The sequence below is a fragment of the Achroia grisella genome, unplaced genomic scaffold (genome assembly GCF_030625045.1).
Source record: "Achroia grisella isolate CSIRO2021 unplaced genomic scaffold, CSIRO_AGI_Agris_v1 utg1360, whole genome shotgun sequence".
Taxonomy (NCBI): Eukaryota; Metazoa; Arthropoda; class Insecta; order Lepidoptera; family Pyralidae; genus Achroia; species Achroia grisella.
In genome coordinates, this window is record NW_026712626.1 from 157,835 (window position 1) to 177,052 (window position 19,218).

The following is a 19,218-nucleotide window of genomic DNA, read 5'->3' on the forward strand; positions in this document are numbered from 1 at the left end:
ATTATTGTATGGAGGTTAAAATAAACAAATGCACTAAATACAAAATTATTTCGAGCCAAACCGGACGTGTAACGTTATGTAAACCCATTTCTCCGAACTAGTCGTTTAAGAGATCGATTTTCGTCACTCGAGTGGTCGTCTTGCGTCGTCGCGGGCGCAGATCCAATCACTTTCGCTTTTCTACCAAAACCTAGTTAAAAACGATGACACTCGTTTAAATAAAACTTTACGGAATATTTCCTTTGTCCAACGCGAATAAAAACTAAATTTAAAAATAGAACGTTATTGTTTTTAAATGACAAAGGTGTGAAGCGGTAAAGTGTAACTGTTATTTTTGAAATAACAATAAAATACTAGTGATTAATAAGCCAAAACAATTATGAATAATATAGTTTTATTCACAAAAGTGATCTTATTGTTACTGTTGAATAATCTTATTAGATGTGAAGATATCGATTCAGACAATGATATTGTGAATACCAATGTACATGAAACGAAAAACCTGTTACTTGACAAGGGTGCAGTTTTGACAAGACTTTTGAGTGAAAATAAATATAAAACGGATATTTTAAAGAATATAGGTAAAAAAGCAGATATTGTGAACCATTTTGAGGAAATTACTGTGCTCGATGACAATGGACAGTTGAAAAACTTGAAATACAAATCGGCTAGTAAACCACAAATACCTGTTACGTTACAGAACTTAGTTAGTGATGTGCATGTGACTAAATTAAGTGATAAAGTGACCGGTGACACTGATACAAATGATAAACATGAATTGAAAGACTTGAGTGGACACAAGTCGAAGTTTTTTGATGAATTGGGATGTAAGTACCTATATTTTTAAAAAATCTGTTTTTTTTCTCTGTATTTTTTCGATTTTTGAATCTAAATTAAATTATATTGGAATTCCTATGTTACGGACTTTGCCAATTGTTTCATTTTTGTTTTATTGCACAAAATATTAGTTTCAAATATCGAACAAGACTATATCTTATATATATTTTATTTATTTATTTGCAAACAATACAAAGTACAGTACATTTATCGGCCTTAACACCATGCGGCATCATTTAATTCCTCTAAGTAAAACAATATATGCATATTGCCGGTTTTACTTAGAAGAATTTAAATTAAGTAAAATATATTTGTTTTCTTTTTTTATGAGTGTATAAAATGGAGTCGAGTACATGCCTTTTAGATTAAGCAGAGTATTTGTCATATGAACATATAACAGAGGTATATTTTTATAATCTAGTACTGTTTTATTTATTTAGTTCTTGACTTAAATTCGCCTTAAATACAGAATGAATTTTCTAATAACTTCTGTAGTAAAAGGTTGTATGACGCACAGTTGTATGATAACAGAAATAAATAAATCAATTCTGTCTTTCTTCTCTCAGTAATTGTTCGTGAGAACTTTAGAATGATGGCCAAATTTGGTATTTGGTTCAATTTTAGGTTAAGTTTCGTAATAAGACCTAATGGACTATTTGGTACTACTTTATACTACTAAACGAAATTATTTAAACAATAAAATAATATTACAGAACTACCCTTATATGTTCAAAAGTAGCTTTTGCCCGCGGCTATGTTCGCGTTAATTTATCGTCTTAAGGGTGTAATTCATCAAAATCCTTTCTTAGGGGATGCCTACGTCATAGTAGCTTTATGCATGCAAAGTCTCAGCTCGATCGGTTTGAAATTGACTAAGTTTCATCCCCTATTCTATCCCCTTGAGGTAGAATTACTCAAAATCCTTTCTTAGCGGATGCCTACGTCATAACATCTACCTGCATGCCAAATTTCAGCCCGATCCGTCCAGTGGTTTGGACTGTGCCTTGATAGATCACTATGTCAGTCACCTTTGAGTTATATACCTATGTGGATGGAGGATTTATACATTTTATTTTTATTATAGTTTTATTTAAAAAAAAATTGAGGGAGTAGAGAGAACGACGTAAGACGATGTAAAGACGATTTTAAGACTCACCCGCGATAATCCCACATATATATTTAGATTAAAAAAATTCTATTCATCAATGAATTACCGAATAAGCAACTGGTTAATTTATATGCGATCAAAGAAGTGGGAGCGAGAGGTATACAAGCGATATCTCTCTACAATCTGGTGGAGATGAAAAGATGAGCAGTTGGAGGGCAAGTTAGTTAGACTATTGCAAGAAATTCACTAAGGATTAACCAGGTTTTAAGAGAGAACCAGGTTTTCAGGGAAAGCAAAGCGCGAAAGCGACTGGAAGTCATCCTGACAAGGTGTATCGTTAACAATATGGTCATTAGTGCCCATTACTAATAATACCCTTCTCCCAGTTACTGGAACTTAGTTTACCTAGAAATATAAATGAGTAAACAAACTATTTGGTATTAACTAATTTCGAACTCACGACCTTACGATCTGGAAGTCGTAGTCGTAAAACACAAGGCTAAGAGGCTTTTAATAAAAGAAAAAAGAGGTACTGGTAGAGTAGTGAGTATTTGAATTACATTTCCCAGTGTCTTATTGCCAGTTATGAATATTAAACGTTAAATTATATATTCATAGGTTTAACTGTAGTTTATATATTGAATGGTACATCAATTAGTGTTCAATGGAAAATAAAACCACTTATATTTTTTTTTATGTAATCAGAATGCCTAACATGCTGACCGTCCACCTGATGGTAAGCGGTAATTGTCTATATACATGAACAGGACCATGGATAACACGTTATAATGTGATATGCCTTGTTATTCCGGAAAACTAACCATTCATCTAATCCTGTTATAATATTTTAGTGAATATATTTTTATATACAAATACAGGGGTCTAGGCTCCGAATATGATTTTGTCCCATTCGGTGTCGAGACTCTTGGTCCGTGGGGTCCTAGCGCTATAAGACTTTTCAAAGAAATAACGAAAAGGTTAGTCGACATCACAGAAGACCGAAGGGCTGGCAGCTACCTTGGACAAAGAATTAGTCTAGCTATTCAAAGAGGGAACGCTGCCAGTATCTTCGGAACCTTGTCTAAAGGGATCCCTTTTAATAATATATTTTAGTTATTGCATTATATTTTCAAATCTTTTTAATTTTAGGTTGTAGTTGTATAATTAAGTTATGTAAATGATATAATTAGTTTAGTATTAATTTCTTGACATCTGAACGTGCACAATAAGAACACTTTTTATTATATATACTAATAGTGACTTTATATTATATACTAGCTGTTCCCGCGACTTCGTACGCGTGGAATTTAACTTTATTTTTCTATAATAAAAGTAGCCTAAGTTACTCCTTATTACATCAGCTACCTGCCAATAAAACTCCCGTCAAAATTAGTGCAGCCATTTCAGAAATTAGCCGGAACAAACAAACAGACAGACGGACAGACAAAAATTGTAAAAAATGTTATTTTGGTGTATGTACCGTATTTATATTCATACACATGTAGTAAAAAACGGTTATTTCAATATTACAAACAAATACTCCAATTTTATTTATATGTATAGATATATTATAATTAGTATGTACGGGTTATACTATATTCGCACAAAACTTACACAGTTTTGTCTGAATTTAGAGTGGGCCATCCTAAAAATCAGCGCTGAAAACCATATTTTTAATATTATTCTGAGTTCTGGTCCATATTGACTCTATGATGTTCGATTTTTTTATTTTATTCCTATTGTATTTTTTTAAATTTTTACTCAATAAACTATTTACAGAACGCCACTAAGACCAAGCTAAGCAGAGTTTGTGTTATGTATACTAGACAACTGAAATAAATACTTATAGATATTTAAAATAATAGAATAGAATAGATTTTTACAATACATATTATACATAGAAAATAGCACACACAAGCAATCCTTCTCTTGAATACAAATATTTGTACTACACGAGGAATCAAACATGCGAATATCGGAAAGCGATGTGCCAAACCGACACACAGAGTTCGTCAGGATGTATATGTGTTAAAAGGGTCAATAAATTATTTTCTATTCTAAATCTAGATGGCGTTGTGTTAATTGTCCTGAATTATTATTATTTTGACGACCTCGGTGGTCTAGCGGGTTAGCACACCGCCTTGCTTCTGGTGGTTGCGAGTACAATTCCTCGCACTATGTTTCTTTGTTTTCGTGAGTATGTAATGTCTCAATGAGGGTTTTTTAATATATGTATTTGAATAAAAGTATGTATGTATTTATATCAGCTGTCCAGTACCCATAACACATGCTCTGTTTAGCTTAAGACTAGCTTATTACATATTAAAATTTTTAGAAATATAAAATGTTAGTTACGTGTTGTTGTGTTGTTCTTACAACAACACAACAATTGTTATGTTGTGCCCGTTTCATAAGGTTACGACATAAGGCCGTGTACAGTGAAAGCCGCATCCGGCTACCCGTCATGCTTTATTTGTAAATAGTAATGATGCCTTCATACTGGTAACTCTTATTAATCGAACCTACTTCAAAACAGGGAGATTTTTAATTTGCCTACATTTTTTACGTAGTTAAAAATAATAACGAAAATCTGGACAATTAGCGACATCAAGCCAAGCAGAGCTTGTGTTATGAGAAGTGATAGAAATATTTTATTGTAAGTACACACAAGGTATACATAGAAAACACCGAGACAGATAGAAACAATCATATCTATGAATATAAATGTATGCACCGTGCGAGGAATCGAACACGTGACTATCAGAAGTGAAGCGGTGTGTTAAACCACTAGACCACTGCGGCCTTTCTATAATTGTTAAATTATAATTTGCTACTACAATATTATTCTTTTCTTAACACTTTGGAATCTCGATTTGTGTTGTCTTTATATGTAATGTTGTTGAATTTAACACTAGCCTGTTAGTGACATAGTATGTTTTATAAATTGTGTCAACATATATATATATATATATATATATAGTATACCCCTGGTTTTCCTTTAATAAATAAATAATGTGAACCAACCTTTACAAGGGGCCAAAAGTGAGCATTGCTTTCTCTACAACCTTCAGACGTGACCGACAATGTAACATAATGTTATTTCTTTATGTAATAATACACAGATACAAAATTCATATTTTAAATGAAATAAATAAAATGACCCTGGACAATTAACCTAGCCTCTCTTGTCCCACGGTAAGCAGAGCTTGTGTTATGGGTACTAGATATCTGATACATATTTTATTCGTAAATGCATATATAGAAAACACCCAGACCGACACAATAATACTCATGAATACAAATGTTTATACCGTGCGAAGAATCGAACCCACAATCGCTAAACCACCGAGGCTGTCAAAATTCATGTCATCAAAATATACATACTCCTTTTAAAAGTCGATTAAAGTTAAGTTCATTATCATTAATAATTGTAACTGGCCACTTTACATTCTCTATGTTGCGGTAAAAAACAATATTATGTAAATCTCGTGCTAATCCACAAATCTAGATGCGTATAGTGCCGGCGACGTTCTAAATATAAAAATTAAAAGTAAAACCGGCGCTTTCCCGTCGCTCTCGCAAGACCTCTCTCTGGCGCCGCGACTAGTAGGGGAGCTAAACAGTTCATTCCTTTAATTAAATTTAATTTATTGATCAATTAAATACGGTATAAAAGGTAAACTTAATCCTATAGTAATCTCAGCCAATCAATCTCTTGGAAATGCGAACATACATAGACAAATAACAGATATTTAAAACAACAAGATTTTATACAACAATTTTGGACACCAACAAACTTTAATTTTTATATGTTGATCACAAATAAGATTATCGTATAACATATTACTAGAGGAAAGATAACAGAGTCAAACAAGACGATCGGAAGTCAAAAACTTTTACAAACATGCTATTGAGATTACCTATATATATAACAATGTCTATCTTTACTACAGTTATTTACAGTGGCACGTATATTCTTTACGAACACTGTTTTGTATCTGGTTTTCGAAACAAGCATAAAAAGCAATTCCGCACAGCTGAAGTTGCGCGGATCCGTTAGTTAAGTATATTACTGATTATAAACGTCATTTTTGTGCCAATTCATTCTTAAAGTGGTACCTCAATGTACATTTGCATTTTGCAAGTAAAAATGATGAATATTTTTCTAATAAAGGGTACTGATAAAGCTAAAGTGAAAGTTTATTTATTTAGTACAATATTCTTTTTAAACATACAAAATTAGGGTATATGCCTATTGCTTAATTAATATCATAACAAAAATAATAAGAAATCAACAAAAACAAACATCACAATATGTAAAATTTCAATATTAATAGTCATAAATCACGCAATTAACTCATAATTTTTGATTTACGATCAGAAAAATAATTAACATATTACTAATAAGTGTTTGACGAAAGTGAAATGTTTGCTACCCCACACGCTCGTCGTCAGAGTTTGTCACACGAAACGCGACAGTGTCGCGGCGCGGCTAAATTCTGAAGCGCGTGTTTTAAAAATCGAACGCACTGATTAAAAAACAAACAATGATAGTTTTGAAATTGGAAGTTCAGAGGTGAATGTGTGCTTTATTTAAAAATTATTCTTTTTTTTTTCTATTACTGGTAAGTTGTAAAAATGATCGTGTGCGTGATATCGTAATTTGTAAAGGAAATTTAAAAAAATAAACTCTTTAAAAATATAGTTTTTTTTTAATTCGACGCGGTTATTATTTATACGGATAGTTAAGAAAAGTTACGGACTGAACTTCGCAGTCTCAATAAAAATAATAAAACGTGATAATAATCTCGTGATTTCTCTTATTAAAGAATTATAGTATAAATACTATAAATACGTCCTAACTTCCTTTAGGCAGTTAATGTATTTAAATGATAGGTATTTAATATACCAATAGAAATCTATTGTTTTTTTAGATATAAAATTATTGTTGTTTATTGCCTAAAATATTTTAAATTAATGAAACAAACACATACGATGTGACGTTATATAATTCCCTGAATCAGATTCTTTGTAAAAGACTTCAACGCGCTCTGTTGTATATTCTAAATATTTAGAATATTTGATAGATACTTATTTAATTATGTAAATAATACAGTACATATATTATATACAATAAAAACTTCATTATTTTTATATTTATTTAGTAGTTAGTAATTCTGTATGATTTTTAATTATTTAGACCATGTTTCAATAGTATATCACACTATAATTGACCACAGACCACCACTAGTAATCAGATACTATATATCTTCACATCAGATCCCTTACAGGGTAGGTAGAGAGTTACGAGTGAAATAGTAGAATATATACATAAGTATATTAGGTACGAACAGCACAAATAAGACAGCCTAAATATGGTTGTCTCCTTTTCTACATTTTTGAATGTATGAATGAAGCAATGATTATTTACAAAATTTTATATATATATATATATATGTGTGAATGATTTTTTCAAAGTCTATATGTAATAATTTAATTTCTAGTACAAAACAAATTTGTCCGAGAGACTGCTATAGTTCGGCCATCTGATATGTTAGATTCAAATATACCGAGCGAAATGTGGTCATGACAAGTGTTCAATTTCTATTTCTATCTTGAATTCACCACAACATCGATTAAGTGTTTTCTATGTATGTATTTACAAAAAATGCTTTTAAGTATTTCTATCAGTGGCTATAGATGTTGCTATGTGAGGTATCTAGGGATATTATTCAATCAAATCAAATCATATCAAAATAAAAACATATTTATTCGTGTAGGTGTCTTACAGACTCTTTATGATATGTCAAAATCTGTCGTCAGTTCGGAGAGATTTCGAGCTAAGAATATCTGACAAGAAACTCAGCTCTCATTACTCAACTCATTATTATAATAGTATAACATTGTGCTGTTACTGTATGCCATATACCTACATATGGAGTATAGTAATAAGGATATAGTGTCCACATGACAAGTCGACCTCCACGAAGTCACCTCTGGAAGTCATTGTCAGATGTCAATTTCCGATATATTTGATTCGATGGACTAATTCACCTGACTTCATGTTCATCCTATCATCCTCCACTAGGACTTCGCCAGCGTCAACCGTTAGCGCAGACGGGTGCAGCATTCCATTATCATTAATTAAAAAAACAATTCTCGTGTACTAATAAATAATAAATAACCTTGAATAATTAACACAGCGCCATCTAGTCCCACGGTAAGCAGAACTTTTGTTATGGGTACAAGACAACTGATATAAATATATAACTTTTTTTAAAATACATACATAGAAAATACCCAGATCGATAAAAATAATCATATTCCTGCATATAAATGTTTGCACCGTGTGAAGAATCGAACCCGCGCCTATTGGAAGTAAAACGGCGTACTAATCCGCTAGATCACCGAGGCCATCAAATACTAAACACATAAAACTACTGACACTGTCGAAACATCAAGACCTACAACTGTCACGTACATCGTCACATCCGGTTTTCGCATAGACAATAATTCTATTTACAAAATCACATGTCTTTGTTTATTTTTTTTTATTGCAACGCATCTTACGAAATTGCCTATGGAGATGAGTATTGCGCATGCATTATGATTTAGTTACGTTCTGTTTAACACAAAACGGCCAAGACGCAGTCGTGATAAAATAAAAATAGGGTATGAGGTCTATGATTTAAATAGGCGTGTTCTTAATTCAAAAATTGTACCTCTTTATTTTGGCGGGGCTTTTTATAACAAATGTTTTTTTATCTATATGTTTTATACACATATTATCCTGGATTTAGTTATGATATGTATATATAAATGACCCTAATAAATAATATAGTAACCACCAGCCTATGCTATTACAAAAGCAAATAGTCTAATCAGTATTCGTAACCTGAACAGACCAGTCACAATCAGCACCCATTCACGAGTATGACGGATCTTCCCACTGCAATTATAGTTTCACATAAACCTCTCATTCATTAGGTACATGAAATACGTCCGCTTCACTTATGATACCCATTCTAGTTTCAAATAGTCTGGTAAAAACGATAAAGGCCTGTAATCAATTTTGAGGATTTTTCTTTGCTAAATTACATGTTTTAGTCTAACTTCTAAAATAATTGCGTTATAATTATAATATAAGCAATGATTTATAAGTGAATATAACACGCAAGTACTATTAAAACATTCTTTTGATGGTTAAAAAAAAACAAAGCCATAACTTTCACTAAAAATTTACGGTGTAGTTAATAACCGGTACTAAAATGATCTGATTTCAATTACCAGTAAATATAAAGATCCGTAATAATAAATATGGATTTTCACAGATTTAAAAACATACTATACCTCGAGGCGTTGCTTGTCAAATTTCAGTTAAAAAAGGTAAATAAGATCTATCTCTGTATCCAATTTCTTTCGTATTAATACTTCATCCGGTAATTATGCGTAAAAGATTAATAATATAGGATACACATTTATATAATGTTTATTCAAATAAAATAAATTTAAATTTAAGTACTTCTGAATAGTCACACTTTTTTACTTTATTATTTTTATTAGAAATAAATAATAGTCTTTAGTAGTGAATGTAATGGTTGTCTATAAATGTTATTATTCTTCTTCTTCTTCAAATACAATTTTAAATACATATATTTCAATCTACAGTCCCTAATATACGTAAACACGCATCATACAAAACTTTTTTTTTACACATTATATAAATTTAAAGCACAACGAAAAGTTTCAATAATTCACCGTGATGAAAATAGAAAAGAAGATTTACACAGACACAAATGTAAAGTAGAAATCTATTAGATATAATGTAGAAAAGGCAAAACTATAGGGTTATACAACAAAATCTTACACGTTCATAGTGATTTTATCTCAACGTTAGAAGTTACTATTTGAATTACAAAAATAAATTTATATAATTCGAAATAATGAAACGGAATTAAAAAATATATAATTCAAATGTACTATAAATTGTCTATGACCACTGGGGTACGCGAAACGCCGCGAAAACTGTAAATATCGACGGCGAGTTCGATCGTGATAATGAAAGTGAGAAGGCGGGAAAGATGAGCTGTCAAACGATACGGTCACGTTCCGTTTAGCATTACTCTCGGTTTCATTTCTGCTTGTCTATGGCATCGTGATTCCAGTCACGTAAGAATATTTGGTGGCTCACGACCACGAGACATAATGCTTTAACAGCTGGATTAAAAATGGAAAAGATTCTGAATTTGAATGTATTTTTTATCTGTGTTATCTCAGAAGCTGTGCTGTATTGTGCGCATCGAACATGTAATAATCGGAAGTTAAGTGGTGTGCTAAACCCCTAGACCATCAAGGCCGTCATTATTATAGAAAGAAAAAAAAAATATATATGTATATATATTAATGATATTTCAATGCTTAATCTCTGTATTCAAAATTTTGTTTCTAAAGAAAAACATTGATATTAGTATGGATAAAAAAATATATAAATAATTCGAGAAATATAGCTACAAACTACGCTCTCTTAGCATTTACCTGTTCGCCTTTAGGCAGGGCTTATGCCTATTTATCACCAAACGGGTATAAAAAGTTTCAACATAGTAATAATTCGTTACTAATCAGTATCTTGATAATCAAGTTATTTCATTTATAGAAATTAACGTTAAATTCGTGGCTAATAACACAATGCAACATTTAAGTACAACGTTTCGTTCCATTCACGAATTTTAAACAAAACAATTTAATTTGAACAAATTGACCCGCTTTCAGGCATTGAAGCCCTATCAAAATCGCATTTGTCACGTAATTTACGCAACTGTCCAATAACTTGAAATTATTAACCTTATCCAATGCCATTAGTGTGAAGAAAGCAGACTTGGTACACTGGGAGCAAATTACATCCTTCCCGTACACAATCGCATACAAATATATACACTAACCACTAGCATTTAAAACTTAATTTTGCAAAAACATTTACTGTAACACAACATAAAATGTTATATAGGTCTGTAGTGGTAGATGGAAATTGAACTGTGTTACTAATGATTATAGGTTGCAAATTCTCTTACAACGGATGGCGCTTACCACTTTTTTCGAGCGATAGCCCTTGTTTTGGAAAGCTATGGCGAAAGTCGTCGCCTTATTCGTACACCGACTATCACGTCTTGGTACTTTAATGTGATTTATTAAAATTTTATCTTCGCAATGTTTAATATCCTTGTTGATAAAACCAGTACAGAATACGAGGTGAAATGGAAATTTCCATATTTCTATAATTTTCTCCAGTATTTTAATGCCTTAAGGTCTAAAATGGGATATAATATCTGATATTAACTTTGAATATATTGAAGATTATAAAGTCGATTTTCTAAAGATTATAAGCTTTTTTAACTAATTTACGTAGTTTGCTAATAACTTTAACTGAATATTGTATTAAACAAATTACAATAGTTTAAGTTAAGTGGCCCCATCTACTTCGAAATAAATATGAGTTATAATATGAATATTAAATAGCTGATAGACATTATATCTATAATTTTTGTTTTATAAATATAATGCATATGAAAATAGAGAATCAGTTGATAATTATTATATAATATATATAATATCAGACGCATAAAAGTAAACATCATTGACTCATTTTTTTTAAATCGACCTTAATGTTAAAACCTTTTTAAGTTGTTTCTATACAATTTACAATAACTTTATTTTGGATAACTTTAATTTGAAAAAGATTAATTTTGGATATCTTTATGAAATGTTGCATATAGATATGCAACATTTCATAAAGTTATATAATGGTATATAAAATGTTTACATATAAAAAATAAAATAAAAATTTATTTCAAATGTTAATTAGTATAATTTATTTAAAAAGTATCAAGATATGTTATTCCATATATAATTTAATATAAATTTGATGTATAATTAGACAAATTAACGAAGCACGTGTTAGTTGTAAGTCGTTAAAATCGTATTTACACATCACGCACACGATCATAGACCGACGGTCATTGTATGGTATTATGGTCATTGTCTTACTATGTACAATACATATAAAAAAATAACTAAGATGGTTCCGAATACATAAATACTTGTTATATTTTCCGCGTCTTCATCTCATTATTTCGAGAGAAAAGAAAGTGTAATATCAATTTTCGCAATGCAATCTATCTTCACCCCAAATTGTATTAAAAACGTAACAGACATACAGACATATTTTCGTCATTATAACAGTATATTATCTATAATATGAAATAAAAATAAATTTATTATTGTTATACATAATTACTTAATCGATTTTAATTCTATTTCAGAGGAATATAAATTAAAAAAAAAACATAATTCTAGCAAAACAAAAATACACAAATCATCTAAGGAAAATGATATAATAAACTCGTGGAACCCTAACGAAAAGTGAAAAGGAACGGATAGCACCTCAGTCGCCGTTTACTTCCGATTTCCAACTTCCCGCGAATGGTCGTCTCGACGAAACAAAAACAAATGTATTAAAAAAAAAGTTTAAAAAAATGTGCGCAACGAATTGTTGTTAATTACAAAAATGTGTGAACGGAACGTGATTAAAAGTGACAGACTGGCCGGCGCGTTTATTACGATAAAAAAATAAAAACTTTTTAAAAATGGCCGATTTTAAATTTAGAATCGCGCGCGGTTTTGTGGTGTTCAGAACTCTTTTGTTATTTTCTGTGATAGTGGTAGTGTTGTCTTCGGGGACGGAGAATGATGTTTTGACGTTACAAGACGATTTAGAATTAAAAGAAGAGTTACCATCAGATAGAAGAAGGCCGGCTAATGAACAAGAGAAGGATATATTACTTCTAGATGCATTAGGAAGAAGGAAGGGATACCATCACAACTCATATAGTTCGTCGTCGTCGCAGGAAGATGACTCCATAATGGATTTATTGGGTAAAAGTAAGTTTCTATATTTAAACCAAGTTATAAGTTCTAAAAAAAGAAATATGATATTCAATACTTAGTGTTTAACTTATTATAGTCTTAAAGGTCGTAAGTTCAAATTTGGATAATACCTAAACACTCAGTGTTAATATTTCTTCCACATATTCGTCCATCTAACTTAGTGTTAATTAATTTAAAAACAGTTTTTTTTAATAATAATAATATCTCAGGACAACGCACACAGTGCCATCTAGTCTCAAGTTAAGCATATGTGTGTTATAGGTAGTAGACAACTGATATATATAAATAGATACTTTTCTTTCTATAAATAAATACATAATATACATAAAAAATACCCACACCACGAATAATTATAATCATGAATATAAATGTTTGTGTCGTGCGAAGAATAGAACTCGCGCTTTCAGAAGTAAGTCGGTGTGCTAAACCGCTAGCCTACTGAGGTCGTCGTTCGCCGTTATAAATATTAAATATTTGATATTTAATACAATTGAAATGACTATAATTATATAGTGTTCCGATTTACGTCTTAAAGGTCGTAAATTCAAATATGGGTGAGAGCAAAACTTTGTGTGTTAATTTGAATTTCTGATTAACTCTGCGGTTCTGATTAAAACGGCGGTAAACTCACCCCATGTCACATTGTATTCAAATATTCTCAGTCTAATATGTGCAAGTCAGATATCATTTATTACATTAGTTATTACTGCCTCTAATTACCCCGTTTGTAATTGTTATTATGAAGATATACGTATAAAATGTATTCCTTCTTACTTTTAATCCTATATTATGTATCTATCAGCTCGTTATACTTATGGGGTGGACAGAGAACTGAGTGCCATTGGATTCTGTTCGTACAAACAATTCTTGTTCCAAACTTCATTTTTGAAAAGTGAAAGTCGGACACTGTATGTGTCCATAGAATATAGGACATTTGACCCCTCCAGCTACCTACAAGACAGACTCCCACGCGGACGCTCCTCAAGACCATAGTGAATTTACTACGATGGGTTAACTAACCTGATTCATCTTGGGGGAAGGAAAGTGTCAATAATGTGTAATAATAACCACATTGCTAGCAATGTACCATGTCAGGTTGACCTCCACGCGTTCCTTCTCAAGATCATCGTAATAAATTCCTGGTTATTTTGCCAGGATGGGCTAACTGACCTGACCTCATGTTCATCTTATCATCCTCCACTGGTGCCCTGCTAGCGTAAACTGTTAATGCAGGCGGGTACATTCCATTATCATCCATAAAAGAGTCTGATTCATCATCAGACTATCATCATTCACTGGTGCCCGCCAGCGTGTACACTCAGACTTGTGTACCAATAGTTATTTTTAAACTTTTTATTTTTAAAAAATCATCATCAACCATAACAACAAATCCGTATTAATCATCACAATTATGTCATCATTCATTATCGATTCTCGCATACTTTTATCATTAATGAATCATAAACTGATTTGAATTTTTAGTTATTTTATAATGATTGTTGCGTAAGTTACGTTCTTAACTGTTACACTTATGTAATTAGATACACGTAACTAACTATAAGTTATTCAAAGTTAATGTCAGCAGAGGTAGACCTTGTAAAAACTTGTCTGCATGGGTAACTCAGTTTCACCTATTTCAGTAACCAACTGTTTGACAGTGAAATTACAGGGCATGATATCTTGCCAGCATGACATCTCTGACTTGAGCACAAGGTTTCAAATTTAACCGATATTAAGACACTTAATACATATGTCAATTTATATACTTGACTAACTTTCGCTCACTGTACAAACTCGTGTGTGTAAGTACCTCAGTCTCACCTATTTTAGCAGCCAAGCAGCTTGCTTTAAGCTTTTTAAGTAAGCTGCATTTTGGTTTAATTGATTTTAAGTTGGGCAGTGATATTAACAGAGGCATGCCATCTTAGTCCTCTGAAATGGCAATACATGAGTGGTATCATAAGTCTCACATGATAACATGATGTCCGATGTGCTTTGTATTGATACAGTTGATGGTTACCATTTGGGGTGCCATCAGCTTATTTACCATTCGAATTACATTAAAAAGTCCAATTATATAAAACAAATGTCTACCTTGTGCAAATATTATTGCCAGAAAACACAAGTAATTCTATTTTATTTTTATTAAATTAAACATAGCCCAATTTCAACTGGAAATCCAGTGGTAAATAAGTTTAAATGAAGTTCCGTAGCATTAGTCAATAGATGTCCGGATACCGTGAGTATAGTGTATCGCGTACTTTCGTTGGATAATCTAATGATGGTAGTTAAATAAACTCAGTAGTTTATTAATTTGTTAAAGTATTTAAGTATGTATATCAGTCTAGTACCCATAACTACTAGGTAGCGCTGTCTGAATTGTCCTAGATTATTATTATTTGTGAATAAACAAATAATAATTATCATCTCGTTTTCATTATTGTAACATTTTATTTTCAGTGCAATCAAAACATAAAATAGTTTAAAAATAAGTACACAAGCGTAATTTCATTGCCATGCATAAAAATGCAGATGTGAGACGTTATGACGGTTACTGAACTGGTTTACATCATTTTCTCCGCGTATGTGCGTGTACGTTTACTCTCTATGTTACAGACATGCTATTGGAGGAATAGCATGTCGATAACATTATTACAATACTTTTATGTAACACTCGATACTACTACAGATGACCGCCACTGTGACTGCTCTCCGAAAGAATACAATAATAATAATATAATAATATTTATTGCAGTTATAGGTTGTGTTACATAATTAAGTTGTACATAAGAGTCAATACAATTTGAACATACAAGTGTACATAGAAAATCATTTATTCAAATAAACTTACATTGAAGCATTTTTGAATTTGAAAAGTTGTAATTCTCTGGCGTATGACGTTGTACCATTAGTTTACGTCTCTACTAACAAAGATTTAAGTTCAATATAAAAAGAGTATATCCCGACTCCGCGTCGAATGAACTCTACTAATAAGCCATGTAGCACACTATCTAATAAACTTACTAATGTACAACAAACAAATATATATAGTAGCGACACTTCATCACATCATATATAACGCTACAGTGGTGAAGTGATAGCCGCAACGCTACAACGTTTTGAGCTGAAAATAAAAAACACAATAAAAAAAATTATTCTGCAGATATTCTATGTCATGTTCTTAATTGTTAAATCTGTAATTAACATTTATTACAATATACTACCTGTGTATACATATACAACAACCTGATTGTTAATACTACCCCTATTAAGAATTTACATGAATAAAGATATTTTTTTAATTTTGAGAGAGTAGTGAAGACGAATATGTAAAATGATTAATCACATTCTTTATGATAACCTAATAGGAACAATTAAACACAATTTACATTGTTCATAAATAAATAAATAATTAGTAATTTAATATTCCGACATGAGCGCAAGGTCTTGAGTTAAAATTTTACCAATATCAACTACATTTGTGACTTAACTCTCTCTGACTCTAAGAAGTCGTGTGTCTATGTAGGTCTCACTTATTTTAGTAACTAAGTAGCTTGATTTATTTTTATTTGATTCAGCTAACTTAATATTATTATACAACAATATGGGCCCATGCCCATATTATATTTTAAGGACTAACGTATAGAAAACAAGCAGTGCCTGCGTTTCACCCGCGTTAAATTTCAATATAAAATATAGCCTATGTGTTATTTTGATGCATAAGCTATATTACTGTAAAGTTTCATCGAAATCCGATCAGTAGTTTTTGCGTGAAAGAGTAACAAACATCCATACTTACAAACTTTCGCATTTATAATATTAATAGGATAATAAAATGTTAATGTACACTTTGTGGTCACCACAATCATTATGGCAATCTGCCACGGTAGTGGTACTACACAACTACTACACGGCCAGTAGTCTTCCTTCATGAAGGTGTCTTTCTAAGCTATTTTGGTTGAAGCCATCCTTCAACCAAAATAGCATTAGGCAGTGAAATTAAAGGATAAGAGACATGCCATCCTAGTCCTCTGAAATAACAACACCCATGTGGTATCATAGGTATCACATAATAATGTAATGTTTATAGTGCTGTTCATGTGCATATATAGACGATGATTACCGTTTACCATCAGGTGGGCTGTCAGCTTGTTTACCATGTAAATTACATAAAAAAAGTATATTTTTGTGACACTAGCGCGGTATGGTTGACCGGGTTTTTAGATTCTCTAGGCCATTATGTATGTTCGTAAAAAATAATAATGAATATACATATCAGGGCAATGTATGCCAAATAAACATTTTTAGTAAAACCACTTTCTAATAATATTTGCAAACAATGTATTGTTACATGAAAAATATATGTACTGTTCTAAAAAAACTAGTATAGGTATTTTAGAACTATTTCCCGAGATTTCTGTTTAAGACAAAAGATATGTTGTTTTTCCTTGGTATAATATATACTCACGTTAAATTTAATCAAGATAGGTTAAATCGTTTACTAAAGGTAAAAAACAGACGACAAATATGTATTTTTTTATATTAATTGCCTCCAGCTACCTTTTCTTTGCATATCTCACCCTCCAATCGAAACATATGTTTAAAGAAGCTGCTTTGAGGCTGGCTTTAATGGGTAAGACAGACAGACAGATTCGTGCAGGTGAATGAATCTCTTTACATATAAAATTTTCGTGTCCATAGTGTCCTTCAAAACAGCTATACCAATTTTTATGAAACTTTGTGTGTATATTCTGAGAATATACCGTAAACTATTTCTCTTGCCCATGAGTTATAAGGCTGATCCATCACACATAAACACGCACGCTCGTATATATTTCATACACTACATACAATATAGTAAAAGCGTAAAACCATATCGTCTTTTTTTGGTATTTTTATTAATGTATTCGTATTAGTAAGTTTTTGCTTAGTTCTTTATTTAGTGCTTTATTGTTTATGTTCAATTTATATAGTGTCTTGTGTTTATGCATCTATCTAATAAATATAATTTCATTTCTTTCAACTTTTTTTATTTTTTTATTTCAGTGATCCCGCAAACGTGTCGTTACCGCGGTGTGAGGTACGCATGCGGACTCAGCATATCATGCGTGCTGGGTGGCGGGAAACCGCTAGATTTATGCTCAGGTGGTATGATCTGGGCATGCTGTGTCGACAGAGACACTACCGAAAGACCCAGCGAACTAGCGCCAGTAGTCCACAATGCCAGTAAGTTTATTTTATCTATGCTCTAATTCGTGATTTGTTGATTCAGTGGAACGAAATTTGTTTGTCTATGGTTTAATTTGTGTTTAATCTATGGTCTTTTATGTACTGTGGAACAGAATGATCGGTTTTTTGGGCGGGAAAACTCGTGTTGTATATTACTGAATATGCTTTGTGCCTTAGCTTTTAATGTAATACAATGTGAATAAATTAAGAAGTATACCTATAAATTAATCCGGCGCATTACTTAGAAGAATATACTCGTATATTTTGTATGAAAATATCTTAGCACTTTTTTTTATTTAATAATACATCACTATCCAAAGTTCACCAGGGTGGCATTACGGTCTAAAGGTGTGTCAAGAGGCTAATCCCTGTCTTTGAGGTCCTTTCGATGGGACACATGCTTGAGTCTTTGGCCATTCCGAATGCGTTCTCATGGCCTGGTCCCATGCCTTAAGCGGATGGGCCTCTATTAACATTTTCCTCTCAAAAAAATCGGGGATTGCATACATTCAATTCAGACTTCGTTCTCAGAAAAGCAATGCTAACCTACACAACATAGTGTTTATTTGCTCAATAATTAGGTACGTATCTAAGTCATTCTGTTCCACAGATATGTTTGTAATATTTGTTTAATATTTTACAGGGTTTCCTTTACGTGTCTAATAATAACCGTAGTTAATATTCAAACCTGTGGTTTTTGTATTTAATGTACATTATTTCATATACCCCACAATTACATATACATATATACTCACAATAAATAGTAATGCTAATATCTTTCCTCAACCTTAAATATACATGAGTTACATGAGATCCTAACTCCTAAACTAAAAAGTGTACTTTTATATCAGGAGTCAGTTTCTGCTCAAACACAAGACATACAGATTCCAACAAAGATACAATTTCTATTAGATTTATATCATAACTGGCTGAGTCGCGCAACTTAATCTGCATTACACTTACTTGACATTTATCATTATATTTCGCCCCATTTACATAATATTTTTTAAAATTATAGATAATATTTTTTTCTGATGTATAAGCTATATTACTGTACAGTTTCATCAAAATCCATTCAGTAGTTTTTGCGTAAAATAAGAACA

General features: G+C 31.6%; 1 protein-coding gene across 3 annotated transcripts in view; it reads left to right on the plus strand.

The window, feature by feature from the left end:
• The first annotated feature begins 379 nt into the window (after positions 1 to 379).
• LOC131855352 (serine proteinase stubble) overlaps positions 380 to 19,218 on the plus strand; it is a 30,448-nt gene continuing 11,609 nt past the window's right edge. For 2 of the 3 annotated variants that reach the window (XM_059206608.1, XM_059206607.1), the window contains exons 1-2: positions 12,318 to 12,880; positions 17,933 to 18,112. In XM_059206608.1, the coding sequence (XP_059062591.1) occupies positions 12,586 to 12,880; positions 17,933 to 18,112 (475 nt within the window). In that variant the 5' untranslated portion in view covers positions 12,318 to 12,585. Of the gene's footprint in view, positions 828 to 12,317; positions 12,881 to 17,932; positions 18,113 to 19,218 lie in introns of those variants that run through there. The other variant, XM_059206606.1, reaches the window with a different exon arrangement.